Here is a 15,263-nt window from a genome sequence, read left to right as displayed (position 1 = left end):
ATCACAGTGCAGGTGCATTTATACGGAGACTTGATTACACATAGGTGGATTGTATTTATCATTATTAGTCATTTAGGTCAACATTGGATCATTCAGAGATCCTCACTGAACTTCTGGAGAGAGTTTGCTGCACTGAAAGTAAAGGGGCTGAATAATTTTGCACGCCCAATTTATCAGTTTTTGATTTGTTAAAAAAGTTTGAAATATCCAATAAATGTCGTTCCACTTCATGATTGTGTCCCACTTGTTGTTGATTCTTCACAAAAAAATACAGTTTTATATCTTTATGTTTGAAGCCTGAAATGTGGCAAAAGGTCGCAAAGTTCAAGGGGGCCGAATACTTTCGCAAGGCACTGTATCATGACACAAGGCGAGACCCAGATGCATACACAGGAGGCAGATGGTTGGAGTCCTACAATATTTAATAATCCAATAGGGTAAGGCAAGAGAATGGTAAGGCAAAAGGGTCAAAAACATTTCAGAGCTCAAAAAGTACCGAAGGGCTGGCAGAATCAAGGTCAGGGCAGGCAGGATGATCAGGCAGGCGGGAAAGTAGTCCAGTCAGGGGTCAAAACCCGGAAGACTATCAAAAAGAGAATAGCAAAAGGAGAATGGGAAAAATACACTGTTTGACTTGACAAACATACAAGACGAACTGGCAGAGAGAGACAGGAAACAAAGGGATAAATACACTGGGGAAAATAAGCGACACCTGGAGGGGGTGGAGACAATCACAAGGACAGGTGAAACAGATCAGGGCATGACAATGTGAACATAAAATACATCCCAATGTCACAACAAACACCACAATATCACTCCACGTTAACCCCTGACTAAAATGTCACTTGCTTCTACACCTGCATTGCTTGCTGTTTGGGGTTTTAGGCTGGGTTTCTGTACAGCACTTTAAGATATCAGTTGATGTACGATGGGCTATATAAATAAATTTGATTTGATTTGACTTGCACACAAACACACACAAATGCAATAAGGTGAAGTCCAGGTCCATTGACATGAATGAATCCACGACAACGTTCGTACCTGTTAGAAAACAACAAGGACAGTTTGTTTGGGGCGGTAGGTAGCCTAGTGGTTAGAGCGTTGGGCCAGCAACCAAAACGGTGCTAGATCAACTCCTCTGCCTGAACAAGGCAGTTAACCCACTGTTCCTAGGCCATCGTTGTAAATATGAATTTGTTCTTAACTGACTTGCCTAGTTAAATTAAAAAACATGTTTATGTGATTGTCGCATGCTTAGTTTATTTGGTCTTGTTGTCAATTTGAGGCTCTTCAATCTTTTCCCCAGTAAGGAACTGCCAGATGCCTCCTCTGTAGTTCTCATTGCCCAGGGCATATAGGAAAACGTTGAAGGTGGGAGAGGTCTTTGCCAGAATAGGAGCCAGCTACAAACACAAAGCCAAACAGAGCAATGTCAATGTCTCAGTACTAGCAAGTTCAAAAAGGTGGTACACATTTGTGTCAAAGTACTGTACAGCAAGTTTGATAAAATACAGATATATATAGAGGGCTTGATTGACTCAGTTGGTTGGAGTACGATATTTGGCACACCAGAGTTGTGAGCTTGATTGCTGCATGGGCCATTGCACTACACAAGTAGTGTAATGGCCCCTTTGGGGACCAAAGGACCATTAGTTAGATCATCAAGCAGTGCAATTAATGGCTACTATATTACACAGAAACCAAAAGTGTTTGTGTATTTGGTAAATGGTGTCAAAGACTTTTGTCACAGACAAAGTAATATGACCTTGAGAAATCTATATGCGGTCTACTGTTAGATGAGATGCGTGTGTGTATGTGTGTGTGTGGTGTGTGTGTACGCACACATGTGTATTGTCCTCACCATCCTTATCTTGGGAGAGACCAGGTTGGCATTCTCAACAGCAGCGTAAAAGGCCAGAACTCCATAGGGTCCCCAGCAGAACAAAAATGTCTTCAGGGGAGTGGCAGTGTTGAACTGTAGAGAGAGGGGCAGTGTTATTACTTATTTCCATCACCATTGATTTAATATGTTCCTCTATGTTTGCTTTGGTAATGTATGTGGTTACACTCTCCATTCAAATAATGCCATTTCAATTCATTAGAGAGAGAAAGAGGAGAGAGAGGAGAGAAAGAACAGCGTAAGGGGGAGTAGAAGGAGAGGTAAGGGTTGAAAGAAAAGAGGAGCGGGAGGGAGAGAGAGAGAAAGGATTGTTACTGTTCGACAATGAATATTGGAAGAAAGAGCGGAAAAACGTCTCGGGTCATGGGGCTTACATGCATGTGACGGTCTGGTCACAAGCCTTGGATAACGGCTGGGATAAAAACACAATATCTGGCTTACCATCATTTCATAATCAACTCAACTCAGAGTTTTGCTTCTAAACAAAGACATAATGCACCAAAACAGGTACAGTAAAATGTTGTTCACTGACCATTCAGAGTAATTCCATGTTTCATACTCATACTACACTATATTTAGGGTTAACAGTTTTGTTAGAGTATGTGTTCTTTTTGAGTACAAATGACGCAAAGACTGCAATGCCACTTACCATGTATACAACCTTTGTATCCATACAGGAATGTTAATGACGTGGTTGTTTACAGTGTTGTAGACCTTCCTAGCAGAAACCCAACACTGGGGCATCTGAGAGGAGAGGGGGCTTTGCTTTCTGTGTTTTGTGTTTCCAAAGTAATAATGACGTGATTTGTGCATTTGAGTTATTGGACACACTTTGAAAGTGTGGCCTTGTGTGTGTGTGTATGTATGAGAGAGAGCAAGAGAGCGAGAGACAGAGAGAGACAAAGAGAGAACATATATGTTTTCCCCTTTCTGTAATCAGTATTACTGTTATTTATTTTTTACTGTTATTGTTGTCATTATCTAACTTTTCTTTAGCAATAGTGGCATTTATCATTCATGCTAATAAAGCTTATCTGAGAGAGCGAGAGCACGAGAGAGAGAGCATGTCTGTGTGTGTGATGCTATTTGAAGGTTACATAACAGTAACAGTGCTGCCTTAGTAAGAAGAGCTCATTGTTTCCTGCAGCATAGACGCCTTTGTGCTCCGGCTACCACAGTGTAAGTCCTAGCTACACCACCGCGAGTAATTGGCTTATGCAACATATAAAGGGAGAGGCAACCTGATTCAGTCCCTCCAGTCTCGTGGGACCTAGGGATGTTATGGTCACCGGGCAGTCATGATTCATGACCGCAGTCAAATTCAACGTGACCGTTTAGTCAAGCTCTGATGTCGCTGATGGTCATTAGTAGCCTACCATAGTTGATAACTTCCTGGTACTCAGCACTCTATTGCCCCTCTAATCACTCTGACATCAATGCAAATGCATTCGAAAATCAAATTAAACACTCAGGAGAGCCCATGAGCTCATGTTGCGCAACATTTCTATAGGCTATGACATTGTGGCCTTTATTAAAAAGGAGGAGGATCCCATCAGGTTTCTATAATCTAGGCCTACTATGTTTATTCCTCAACTTTGCTAATATTAAGCAAATTGCTTCACTTTACGACAGGAGTATAGCCTACCTGGCTGGCATGAAAATGAATCATGGGAAAAGCGTCCTCCATTCGCTATTTAAGTACATAGATGACATACATTTTTTCCCCTGACCCTTTTCAAGGACAGGTACATGATTATGGTCCATTCTAAATCAAAACTAATTTCACACATATAGTAGTATTTAGTATATGTAAAGACAAACTTGAATTAAGAAAAGTCTGATGGGTGATAACATTAGCCTTTCACTTGTGAATTATGTATTATCACTGAATGATGCCCATCGTGTACACTGTCAAGTGTCTTCACTGACATTTTCAACCTCTCCCTGACCGAGTCTATAATACCTGCATGTTTCAAGCAGACCACCATATCCCTGTGCCCAAGGAAGCGAAGGTAACCTGCCTAAATGATTTCCGCCCCATGCCACTCACGTCGGTAGCCATGAAGTGCTTTGAAAGGCTGGTCATGGCTCACATCAACAGCATCCTCCAGGACACCCTAGACCCACTCCAATTTGCATAACGCCCCAACAGATCCACAGATGACGCAATCTCAAGCACACTCCACACTGCCCTCTCTCACATGGACAAAAGGTGAGAATGTTGTTAATTGACTACAGCTCAGCATTCAACACCATAGTGCCCACGAAGCTCATCACTAAGCTAAGGACTCTGGTACTAAACACCTCCCTCTGCAACTGGATCCTGGACTTCCTGACGGGCCGTCCCCAGGTGGTAAGAGTAGACAACAACACGTCTGCCACGCTGACACTTAACACTGGGGCCCCTCAGGGGTGTGTAGTTAGGCCCCTCCTGTATTCCCTGTTCACCCACGACTGTGTGGCCAAACATGACTCCAACACCATCATTAGGTTTGGTGACGACACAACAGTGGTCGGCCTGATCACCGACAACGATGAGACGGCCTATAGGGAGGAGGTCAGAGAACTGGTGTGGTGCCAGGACAACAACCTCTTCCTCAATGTGAGCAAGACAAAGGAGCTGATGGTGGACTACAGGAAAAGGCGGGCCCCCCCTCACTGCTGCTACTTGCTGTTTATGCATAGTCACTTCACACCCACCTAAATGTACAAATTACCTCAACTAACCTGTACCACAGCACACTGACTCGGTACCGGTGCCCCCTGTATATAGCCTCGTTATTGTTATTCTTATTGTGTTACTGTTTATTATTGCTTTTTATTTTAGTGTACTTGGTAAACATTTTCTTAACTCTTCTTGAACTGTACTGTTGGGTTAAGGGCTTGTAAGTAAGCATTTCATAGTAAAGTCTACACTTGTTGTATTCGGCGCATGTGACAAATAAAGTTTGATTTGATGGCAAGAAACAGTGCATGCCTTTTTTTCTCTACTTTTTCAAATTGTAGTCACACGTTGTAGCCTAGCCAATAGGCCTATATATTTATAAGGTTTGTATCATAAATAAAGTGGCCAAATAACTTCTTAAAATTAAGCACATTAATCTGCTTTACAACCGATGTAGAGCCTAACTGGCATACATAGGCAGTGTGTGAGTTTCAAGGTTGGGGGAGATCATTTTCACCATAAAATTACCTTTATAATAAAGCATTGCATACCTTAAGGGAACATTTTGACATTCGCCATATGGTTAGTGAGAAAGTTTATATTGCAAATGTACGGTCCCTTACCAGACGTCCGAAAACGTTTGTAAAATTTGCGGACGGCGTCGAACAATGCGGCAGGGCCGGAAGTCATCAAATGAACTCTCTCGGACAATCGGTTTCCGTTTTATAAAATAATACAATTTTGGTCATTTCTCCGCTGTCCCGATAAATCCCACAAGAGGGCGAATGGAATCATATTGCAAATGTACAAAACACCACGAATCACGACGTGGCCTTATCTCCAAAACGGAAAAGACGAAACTTGGTGAGCGTAGGTTTGGCATAATGGGCAATTGGCCCCGAACAAGATGGCGTCTAGGCCTCAACTGTTTTTGAGTTATGGCCATTTTTCTGGGATTAAAGGTCCAAAATTAAAATAGAGCAATAATTTTTCTGCTTCACGTCAAAGTAAAGGAAACTACGGTGTCAATAAAAAAAGAACCAGACATTTATCTATCGTCGTTTAAGAGAAATCGTACAATGTCAAATTGGTGATGTTCAAAAATCGTTTTTTTTTAAAAAACAGTTACAGATCCAGTTGCAGGGTGTTCATACGAAGTGTGCTGCGGAGCTCTGCGAGATTTCTGTGATTTTCTGTGATTTTCTGAAATAACATACACTCACTAAACTAAGTAATTAAGTAATTTCTTAACATAAAGACGTAAAACTCAAAATTCTATAATTGCCTACCCCAATGTGTTCACTTTCAGCTTCCTGTGTAAACCGGATGTGCCTTAAAATGGTGTCATAGGTGCTGTTTCCAAGGGTTAAAAAGGTCAGAGCTAATCAATGTGTGATTAGGGAACACCCATGAACTGTAAGTCAGTCATTTCTCCCAACAGATGTCAAAGAAAAGCTCTCTCTCTCTCTCTCACACACACACACACACACACACACACACACACATACACACAGCAAGGATGGAGTGACAAAGTGAGGTGCTTAAAGACACACAGAGCCTGCAATGGCATTTCCATATTCTCTAGGCCGTGCCGAGTTCAACGAGATGCCCCGCTTGACCGCAGCTCTCTCTGAGTGCAGCGACCGTGAAAAAAAGTAGGCCCAAAATGAAGCCTGGCCCTAAATGTTGTTTGCTTTTGGGTGACAGTGAGAGAACCGTTAGGGTGAGAAGCACAATTCGACCTCAGGTACGTTCCTGAGGTCCTCCCGATCTGTGCAAGCCTAACCTTGACCGTGTGGCATTAACCCTTAACAGTAAATCAGGGTTTTTTGTACTCACAGATTACAATGACTTCTCTCCCCATAGGAATACATTGCCTGCACCCCTAAATTCAACCTGAAGCCTATGTGGGTTATGAATGCCATATGAACCTGTCTTCGATGACAGTCCATCAGGCCACTATGAGGTCTACCTGTGTTGATTCTAAGCTTCCTGGAGCAACCAGAAGTGATTAAATTCACCCTAAAAGTGTATATCCATACCCTACCTGCAGTTTGATAGAAATAGTGCATTTAACCCTGTGTAAATCAGTCAGTTCTTAACGTAAAGACTTAAAACTCAGGTTTCTGTAAAAGCATACCCCAATGAGGATATGTGTTTACTTATAGCTTCCTGTGCCAACCGGAAGTGCCATAATTGGTGTCTCGGGGGCTGTTTCGAAGGGTTAAAAAAGTCAGATCTTTCCGAAATGTCATATGTGTGATTAGCTCATTCAAGGACCCCGTAGCAAGGCATGGAAAAAAGTGGGTTTTCAAGCACCAATTAGGGTCTTGCTCGGGCACCGAAGGACCTATCGAGCCGAAACTCGGGATTCGGGGTCGCCTCACATAGGCCTACACATTATGTCCGAACTGGACCCGCAGCTAGAACCTAACTATGTGTTTTACGTTTTTATTATGTTTTATACTGAAGGCGCTTTGAATTATGGGCCTGCTCTGAAATATGTGATGGTTGGCTTCTAAATGAGTCGGAAAAAGTGGGTTTGGTGTCAATTGGTATCAGTTTGGTGTCAGAATGACATCTAATTGACTGATGGACACTGACTTGCTAGTTGACTTTTGTACATTTGCAATATGTTTAAACGGAGAGGGACCATCACCAAAATGCATCACCATAGTCTCCAGACTGTGCCAAGTTCAACGAGACGCCCCGCTTGACCGTAGCTCGCTCTGAGTGCAGCGACCTTGAAAAAAAGTAGGCCCTAAATGAAGCCTGGCGCTCAATGTCATTTGCTTTTGGGTGACAGTGAGAGAACTTTTGCATTTCAATTTTGCATTTCTGCAGTATTTTTGAGCATGTCAAATTCATGATGGTAAATGCCCATTGAAACATATTGCAAATGCACGTGCAATGTTTCAATGCTTTATATGCACAAGTAAAAAAAAAATAGGATAATAAAAGTTGACAAAAGTATATTTTACAGTTCTTACACATGATTAATTGACAAAAACTGAAAGAATTTCAAAAAACGGTCCAGAAAGCACTTTTTTAAGGGGGTGATAAGTTTTTTTTAAAAAGTTCACATTTTCGACTTTTGACTTCCTATGAAATCTTATTGCAAATGGACAAAACCTTAAATGCACAAGTACATTAAAAAAAAAATGATGATAATAAAATATGACTAAAGTATGTTGATACAGTTCTTATACTTTTTTTTAAGGGTGTGTGAAGTTTTTTAAAAATGTTTGCTATTTTTGACTTTTGACTTCCTATGAAATCATATTGCAAAATGGAGAAAACATATGCCTTATGCACAAGTTTTAAAAAAAATATGATAGTAAAATATGACTAAAGTATGTTGATACAGTTCTTATACATGTGTAATTGTCACAAAAATCAAAAGAATTTTGAAAAACGGTCCAGAAAGCACTTTTTTAAAGGGGTTGCTAGGTTGTTGTTTTTTTTTCACTTTTTCAAAATTTTACTTTTGGATGTTGACTTGTGTTGCATTTGCAATATGAAAAACCACAGTGGAGCGCACTCGCCACCTGTTGGATTTTTAAAGTGTTACACCTGGCATTTGCCATATGGCATTTGCAATCAACTTTGAACGAAACAACGCCTAAATTGAGTGGTATTGGACACCGTGTATATGGTTTGTCCAGTGCCAATGACTTCCCATTCATTTTTGTCCATTTCAGGGGGGTGTTCCCTTACATGCATAATCGCATTTGCGGTCAACTTTGAGAATGGTGTTTTCCCACTAATTGATTGCATTTTAGAACATTCGCGCTTATAGCCTACTGCCGTGTGTGTATTGCTGCGCTTATAATGTGAAGAGATAGCCTAAGAGTTTATCAACATTTTAAGTTCTGATCTGTTGCATCAGCCTCATTGCTTTTAAAAGTTTTTTTGATGCGAGTGGTTGTATTCATTTGGGATCTATCGCATCCCACAACTGTCTCAGAGTATGTTTGGAACATTTAGTCGCATCATGCAGCCTTAGAATGTTTTAAAAATCAAAACAAATAGTCTAACATTTGCATCACAACTAATGTTACATAAATAACTCAAAATTAAGTACAGAGGACTTCTGTTTCTTCGTTAACTGCTCAACACAGAATAGCCGCATGTGCGCACACTCTCGGAAATCATTTGGAGAAAATTTCCTTTTTATTTTATTCAGATATGTTCAACTGTATTCTTCATACTATAAAATAAAATAATATAAAATAATGACAAGGAATTTTAAGCAAATCTTGTCTGGTAAATGAACTAGTGTAGCCCAAAGCCATATGGCATAGTCAGATCAGGACCTAACAAAAGGACAACAGTTTGCTATTCTATTCTTCTGAAATAGACTACATTTTCTTCATATCATGTTTCTTTAGATCTGTCTAAATTAAATAATGGATTTATTGTGATGGTGTAAGCTATATTAAATATATTTATTAGACTTTTTAAAATGTAGATGTTCCAAATGTCTGCATTGGTGGCTTGTAGGGTATGCCGTGGAAGCCAGAAGATGTAAATTACCAGTCAATTACCGTGAGACCGGCAGTTATTTGCTTGACAATCACAGGCTGACAACATTTCTTGACCGCCAATGCCCTAAGTGGGACCTACAGTACACTCTACTAGTCTACTGTGACTATTCAACAGTACAATAGATTCATTTAAGTCACAGTGGCTGCATTCCAAACCTTGGGGCCTTCCATGGTCTACACCAGGGTTGGGCAACTCCAGTCCTCGAGGGCCTAATTGGTGTCACACTTTTTCTCCATCCCTAGCAAACACAGCTGATTAATCAAATTGCATTCTAAACTGCATTTTATTCTAAACTGAAGATCATGATTATGTGATTATTGGAGTCAGGTGTGTTAGCTGGCACTGCTGCAAAACTGTGACACCAATCAGGCCCTCGAGGACTGGAATTTCCCACCCCTGGTCTACACATTGCAGGGCTGAAAAAACTAAATAGATTAACATTAGCACTATGAGGATTGTTTCTCCTCCCTAAGTGGTCAGTCATCGATAGACAGGGGGTACATATTGGAACTGAGTGGATACTTTTTTAAATGCAGCAATCTTTGAAAGTATCACTGATATGACATGACTGGTTCTGTGAAATTTGGAAATATAATCAATGATACACTTGCATTCACCTATCAAGCCATGTTAGAGCAGTGATTCCGTCAAGGTAGCAGGGAGGGAAGTGTGCATGTTGACAGTATCAGAACAGGGCCATGTATGACAATAATAGTGGACATGCTTCTTGTTAAGTTCATGATTTAAGTATCCATATATTTATGTTATTACGGGGCTATAAATCTGTTATTAGTGCACCTGCGCAGGAGTCTCGTTGTTCATGAACCTGGCCTGAGTGCAATGGCAACCATGTAGTGTGCTAATAAGGTTTAGTAAAAATTGTTAAACTGGAACCTTGTCGTTGTGTCATTTCGAGTTAACATTGGTAGCAGAAGATGGCTAATAACGACAATGTGCCACCTCGGTTCGATAAGAAGAGGTTGTATGAAAGTTGGAAAAATTAACTTGGGATCCTGGACACGGGTCACTAATCTGGACGATAAAAAGCAAGCACTTGCGGTGGTATTATCGCTCTAGGGTATAATATTTGTGTTGTGGAGAAATGACCAGGCAGGAGACGGGAGTACAGTTAGTTTTCGTTTAGTGAAAAACCCCTCGTGCTCTACAGTTCCCGGCACCCTAGTGCGCATGTGCATTTCCTATTAGGTGTAGTAATGTAACACCGCCGTAATACATTACTGCTTAGTAACAGCATAGTAACTAATATAAACAGATGTAGATCCCAGATACTACACACCTCCCCCATAGAGGTTAGGGAACTACTAATGCAATATCTGAACAATGCATTCTTAAACATTTTTCAACTACTGGGTTGAAACAGACTTTTCAGAGCCCAGCCCAAATCCAGGGAATTATTCTGCCCCGAAGATGGAGTTTGTGTCCTAATAACTAACCCAGGTAATGTCCTTTTTCTTTCCTTTTATCGAGGACATATTTTTGTGTTTGTTTGTTTTACTGTCTGTTACCTCCTTAACCAGCTCAACTCACAGGTCAAGCTTTTGAGGTGCCCTTCGCTGTCGAATAGGATATCTCCGCTCCTCCTGGGCTTCCGGTGGTGGGCCAGGTTCAGGTGGAAGGTCAGGCTCTGTCTCTACCGTACGTCCAGTCAGGAGAATAGTCCTGGGGGTCGTTATTGTTCTTGTTCTCTCGGCATGTCTCTGCTGGGGCGTTGGACCATAGCAGATGATCCACATGAACGTTGACCTGGCGATGACCAATTTGGACTTGGTAAGTCAAAGGTCCTCTGCATTGCAAGATCACACCTGAGTTCCACAGGTGCTTGGGGTGTCTGAAATTACGTACCATCACCCTCTCTCCCTCTGTGAATTCTCTGACAGTCTTTGAGTGTCTGTCATGAGCTTTCTTCTGCTGTAGCTGGTGCTTTGCCACAGTGCTTGACAAGTCTGGTTTCAACAATGTCAGGCGGGTACGTGGTTGGCGTTTCAGAAACAGTTCAGCTGGTGTACATTCCCTTACTGTGTGTGGTGTGTTACAGTAAGAAAACAGGAACAGGGGAAGCCTTTGGTGGTTGGGCACAGACTGAACTTCGAGTCTAGTCCAGGCCTTCTTAAAGGTTTGCACGGCTCTCTCGGCTGCTCCGTTTGATGCCGAATGGTAAGGTGATGACAGGATGTGCCTTACTCTGTTGCTCTTAATGTTTGACGTGAAAGGAGGGCCATAGTCCGAAACGAGCTCCTTGACTAGTCCAAAGGATGAGAACAGGTTTCTGAGATGATTGATGGTCTTCTCAGCTGTGGTCAGTTGAGTAGGGAACACTTCCATCCACTTGGAATGTACATCGATGTACATCGGCGTAATCCACATGAACGCGTTCCCAAGGTGTAGCAGCCCAGGACCATGGATGAAGAGGTACAGCAGCAGGCTTGTTGCGATCAGCTTCACAAGGTGAGCAGTGGCCTACATGCTGTTGAATGTACTGATCCAGTCCAGGCCACCACAGATAACTGCGAGCGAGTGCTTTCATTCGAGTGATCCTTGGATGTCCCTCATGCAGGTCAGATAGCAGTCTCCTCTGGAATTTGTGAGGTACCACCACCCTTGATCCCCACAGAACACATCCTTGATCAGTGGACAACTGGTCTTTCTTGTCGATGAATGGACGAAGGTTATCGTCATTTATGAAGGTTGGCCAATCGCTTAATGTTAAGTCCAAGACTTTGGAAAGCACTGGGTGTTTCCTTGTTTCCTCTGCTATGTCTGAAGCAGATATGGGCAGTTCGTCAATGAGCAAGGGTTGGTATAGCTGATTTCAGTCCAAGGATGGCCAACCGAGGCTTGTGATCTGTCAGCTGTTGGAACTTCCTTCCGTAGAGGTATTTGTGAAACTTCTTCACTCCGAATATTATGCTCAGGGCTTCCTTCTCAATTTGAGCATACTTTTTCTCACTTGGTGACAGAGTCCGTGATGCAAATGCAATTGGGTGTTCTTCACCTGATGGTAGAACATGTGAGATGACGGCTCCTACTCCGTATGGAGATGCATCACGCGCGAGTCTCAGCTTCATCTCTGTGTTGTAGTGGGCAAGCCACTTGCTCTTTAGCAGATGCTGTTTGCAAGTCTCGAATGCTTCTTCGCATTGTGGGGACCAATTCCACTTTGTATCGGCCTGCAGCAGTTGGTGAAGCAGATGCAACAATGTGGACAACTTTGCCACAAACTTTCCGTAATAGTTCAGGAGCCCCAAAAAGGTGGCAGGGAAGTCAGGCGCAGGAGAGTCGAAATGGAGTGTAAATGGAGTCTTTTAATAAATGTCCACGGAACATGCTCCATAACACTAAAAGTACAGACATGAACAAACATGGGTACGAGGACACGACGCACACCAACACAACAAAATAAACAACACTGACAATAAAACAATCTCTGACAAAGACATGAGGGGAAACAGAGGGTTAAATACACAACAGGTAATGAATGGGATTGAAAACAGGTGTGTGGGAAGACAAGACAAAACCAATGGAAAATTAAAAATTGATCAATGATGGCTAGAAGACCGGTAACGTCGAACGCCGAGCACCGCCCGAACAAGGAGGGGCAACGACTTCGGCAGAAGTCGTGACAGTACACCCCTCCCTCGGGGACGACCTGGAGCGTGAGGTGCAGGGCGATCCGGATGGAGACGGTGGAATTCTGATAACATGAAAGGATCTAACACGTCCTCCACCGGAACCGAGCATCTCTCCTCCGGCCCGTACCCCTCCCAGTCCACGAGGTACTGAAGGCCCCTCGCCCAACGTCTCAAATCCAAAATGGATCTAACAGAGTACGCCGGGACCCCCTCGATGGCTAGAGGAGGCGGAGGAACATCACGTACTTCAGCCTCCTGGAGCGGGCCAGCCATGACCGGCCTGAGGAGAGACACATGGAACGATGGGTTAATACGGTAATTAGTGGGCAGTTGTAACCTATAACATACCTCGTTCACTCTCCTCAGGACTTTAAACGGCCCCACAAACTGCGGACCCAGCTTCCAGCAGAGCAGGCGGAGGGGCAGGTTTCGGGTCGAGAGCCAGACCCTGTCCCCTGGTGCGAACACCGGGGCCTCACTGCGGCGACGGTCTGCACCACTTTTCTGGCGCTTTATGGCGCGCTGAAGGTGGACGTGGGCTGCCTCCCAGGATTCCTCAGCGCGCCGAAACCAATTGTCCACCGCAGGAGCCTCGGTCTGGCTCTGATGCCAAGGAGCCAGAACCGGATGATAGCCTAATACACATTGAAAAGGGGTAAGGTTAGTGGAGGAGTGTTGTAGCGAGTTCTGAGCCATCTCTGCCCAGGGCACGAACTTCGCCCACTCCCTCGGCCGATCCTGGCAATAAGACCGCAGAAACCTACCCACATCCTGGTTAACTCTCTCCACCTGTCCATTACTCTCGGGGTGAAAACCTGAGGTAAGACTAACCGAGATCCCCAGATGCTCCATGAACGCCTTCCAGACCCTTGATGTGAACTGGGGACCCTGATCAGACACTATATCCTCAGGCACCCCATAGTGCCGGAAAACATGTGTAAACAGGGCCTCTGCAGTTTGTAAGGCCGTAGGGAGACCGGGCAAAGGGAGGAGACGACAGGACTTTGAAAACCGATCCACAACGACCAGGATCGTGGTGTAACCCTGTGAAGGTGGAAGATCAGTCAAAAAATCCACCGACAGGTGCGACCACGGCCGTTGAGGAACGGGTAGAGGTTGTAGCTTACCTCTGGGCAGGTGTCTAGGAGCCTTGCACTGGGCGCACACCGAGCAGGAGGAAACATAAATCCTCACGTCCATAGCTAAAGTGGGCCACCAGTACCTTCCATGAAGACAGCGCATCGTCCGACCTATCCCAGGATGACCAGAGGAGGGTGACGTGTGAGCCCAATAGATCAATCGGTCGCGGACAGCAGACGGAACATACAGACGACCAGCTGGACACTCAGGGGGAGAGGGCTCTGCACGTGACGCCCGCTCAATGTCCGCGTCCAGCTCCCACACTAATGGCGCCACCAAACACGAAGCTGGGAGTATGGGAGTGGGATCCATGGACCGCTCCTCTGTGTCATACAGCCGAGACAATGCGTCTGCCTTAACTTTCTGGGAGCCTGGTCTGTAAGAAAGAGTAAACACAAAATGAGTGAAAAACATGGCCCACCTTGCCTGGCGATGATTCAGTCTCTTCGCCTGCCGGATGTACTCCAGATTGCGGTGGTCAGTCCAGATGAGAAAAGGGTGTTTAGCCCCCTCAAGCCAATGCCTCCACGCCTTCAAGGCTTCTACGTCAGCTAACAGCTCTCGGTTCCCCACATCATAGTTTCGCTCCGCCGGGCTGAGCTTCTTCAAAAAGAAAGCACAGGGGCGAAGCTTCAGTGGCGTACCCGAACGCTGAGAGAGCACTGCTCCTATCCCAGCTTCGGATGCGTCCACCTCTACTATGAATGGCAAAGAGGGATCCGGATGAGCCAACACAGGCACCGAGGTAAACAGAGTCTTCAGGTGTCCAAAAGCCCTGTTCGCCTCAGCCGACCACTGCAAGCGCACCGGGCCCCCCTTTAGCAGTGAGGTAATGGGAGCAGCCACCTGACCAAAACCCTGGATAAACCTCCGGTAGTAATTGGCAAACCCTAAAAAACGCTGCACCTCCTTTACCGTGGTTGAAGTCGGCCAATTACGCACGCCTGTAATGCGGTCACTCTCCATCTCTACTCCTGAAGTGGAAATCCGATGCCCTAGGAAGGAGATGGATTGTTGGAAGAACAAGCATTTCTCAGCCTTGACATAAAGATCATGCTCCAACAGGCGACCAAGCACCCTGCGCACCAGGGACACATGCTCGGCGCGTGTAGCGGAGTATATCAGAATATCATCGATATACACCAATACACCCTGCCTGTGCAGGTCCCTGAAGATCTCATCTACAAATGATTGGAAAACTGATGGAGCATTCATCAACCCATATGGCATGACAAGGTACTCATAATGACCTGAGGTGGTGCTAAATGCCGTCTTCCAATCATCACCCTTCCGAATACGCACCAGATTGTACGCACTCCTGAGATCCAATTTTGTGAAAAAGCGTGCCCCGTGCATTAAC

General features: G+C 44.2%; 1 protein-coding gene across 1 annotated transcript in view; it reads right to left on the bottom strand.

The window, feature by feature from the left end:
* Positions 1-403: 403 nt before the first annotated feature.
* The window catches only part of LOC110525521 (RPE-retinal G protein-coupled receptor-like), a 44,906-nt gene continuing 30,046 nt past the window's right edge, over positions 404-15,263 (bottom strand). The window contains exons 6-7 of the mRNA XM_021605703.2: positions 1,862-1,975; positions 404-1,403 (exon numbers count right to left, since the gene is read on the bottom strand). Coding sequence (XP_021461378.1) covers positions 1,260-1,403; positions 1,862-1,975 — 258 coding nt within the window. The 3' untranslated portion in view covers positions 404-1,259. The remainder of the gene's footprint in view (positions 1,404-1,861; positions 1,976-15,263) is intronic.

Source organism: Oncorhynchus mykiss, chromosome 1 (assembly GCF_013265735.2).
Source record: "Oncorhynchus mykiss isolate Arlee chromosome 1, USDA_OmykA_1.1, whole genome shotgun sequence".
In the NCBI taxonomy this organism is placed as follows: Eukaryota; Metazoa; Chordata; class Actinopteri; order Salmoniformes; family Salmonidae; genus Oncorhynchus; species Oncorhynchus mykiss.
Note: the sequence above shows the minus strand (reverse complement) of the source record. Positions and strands in the feature narration are given on the sequence as shown.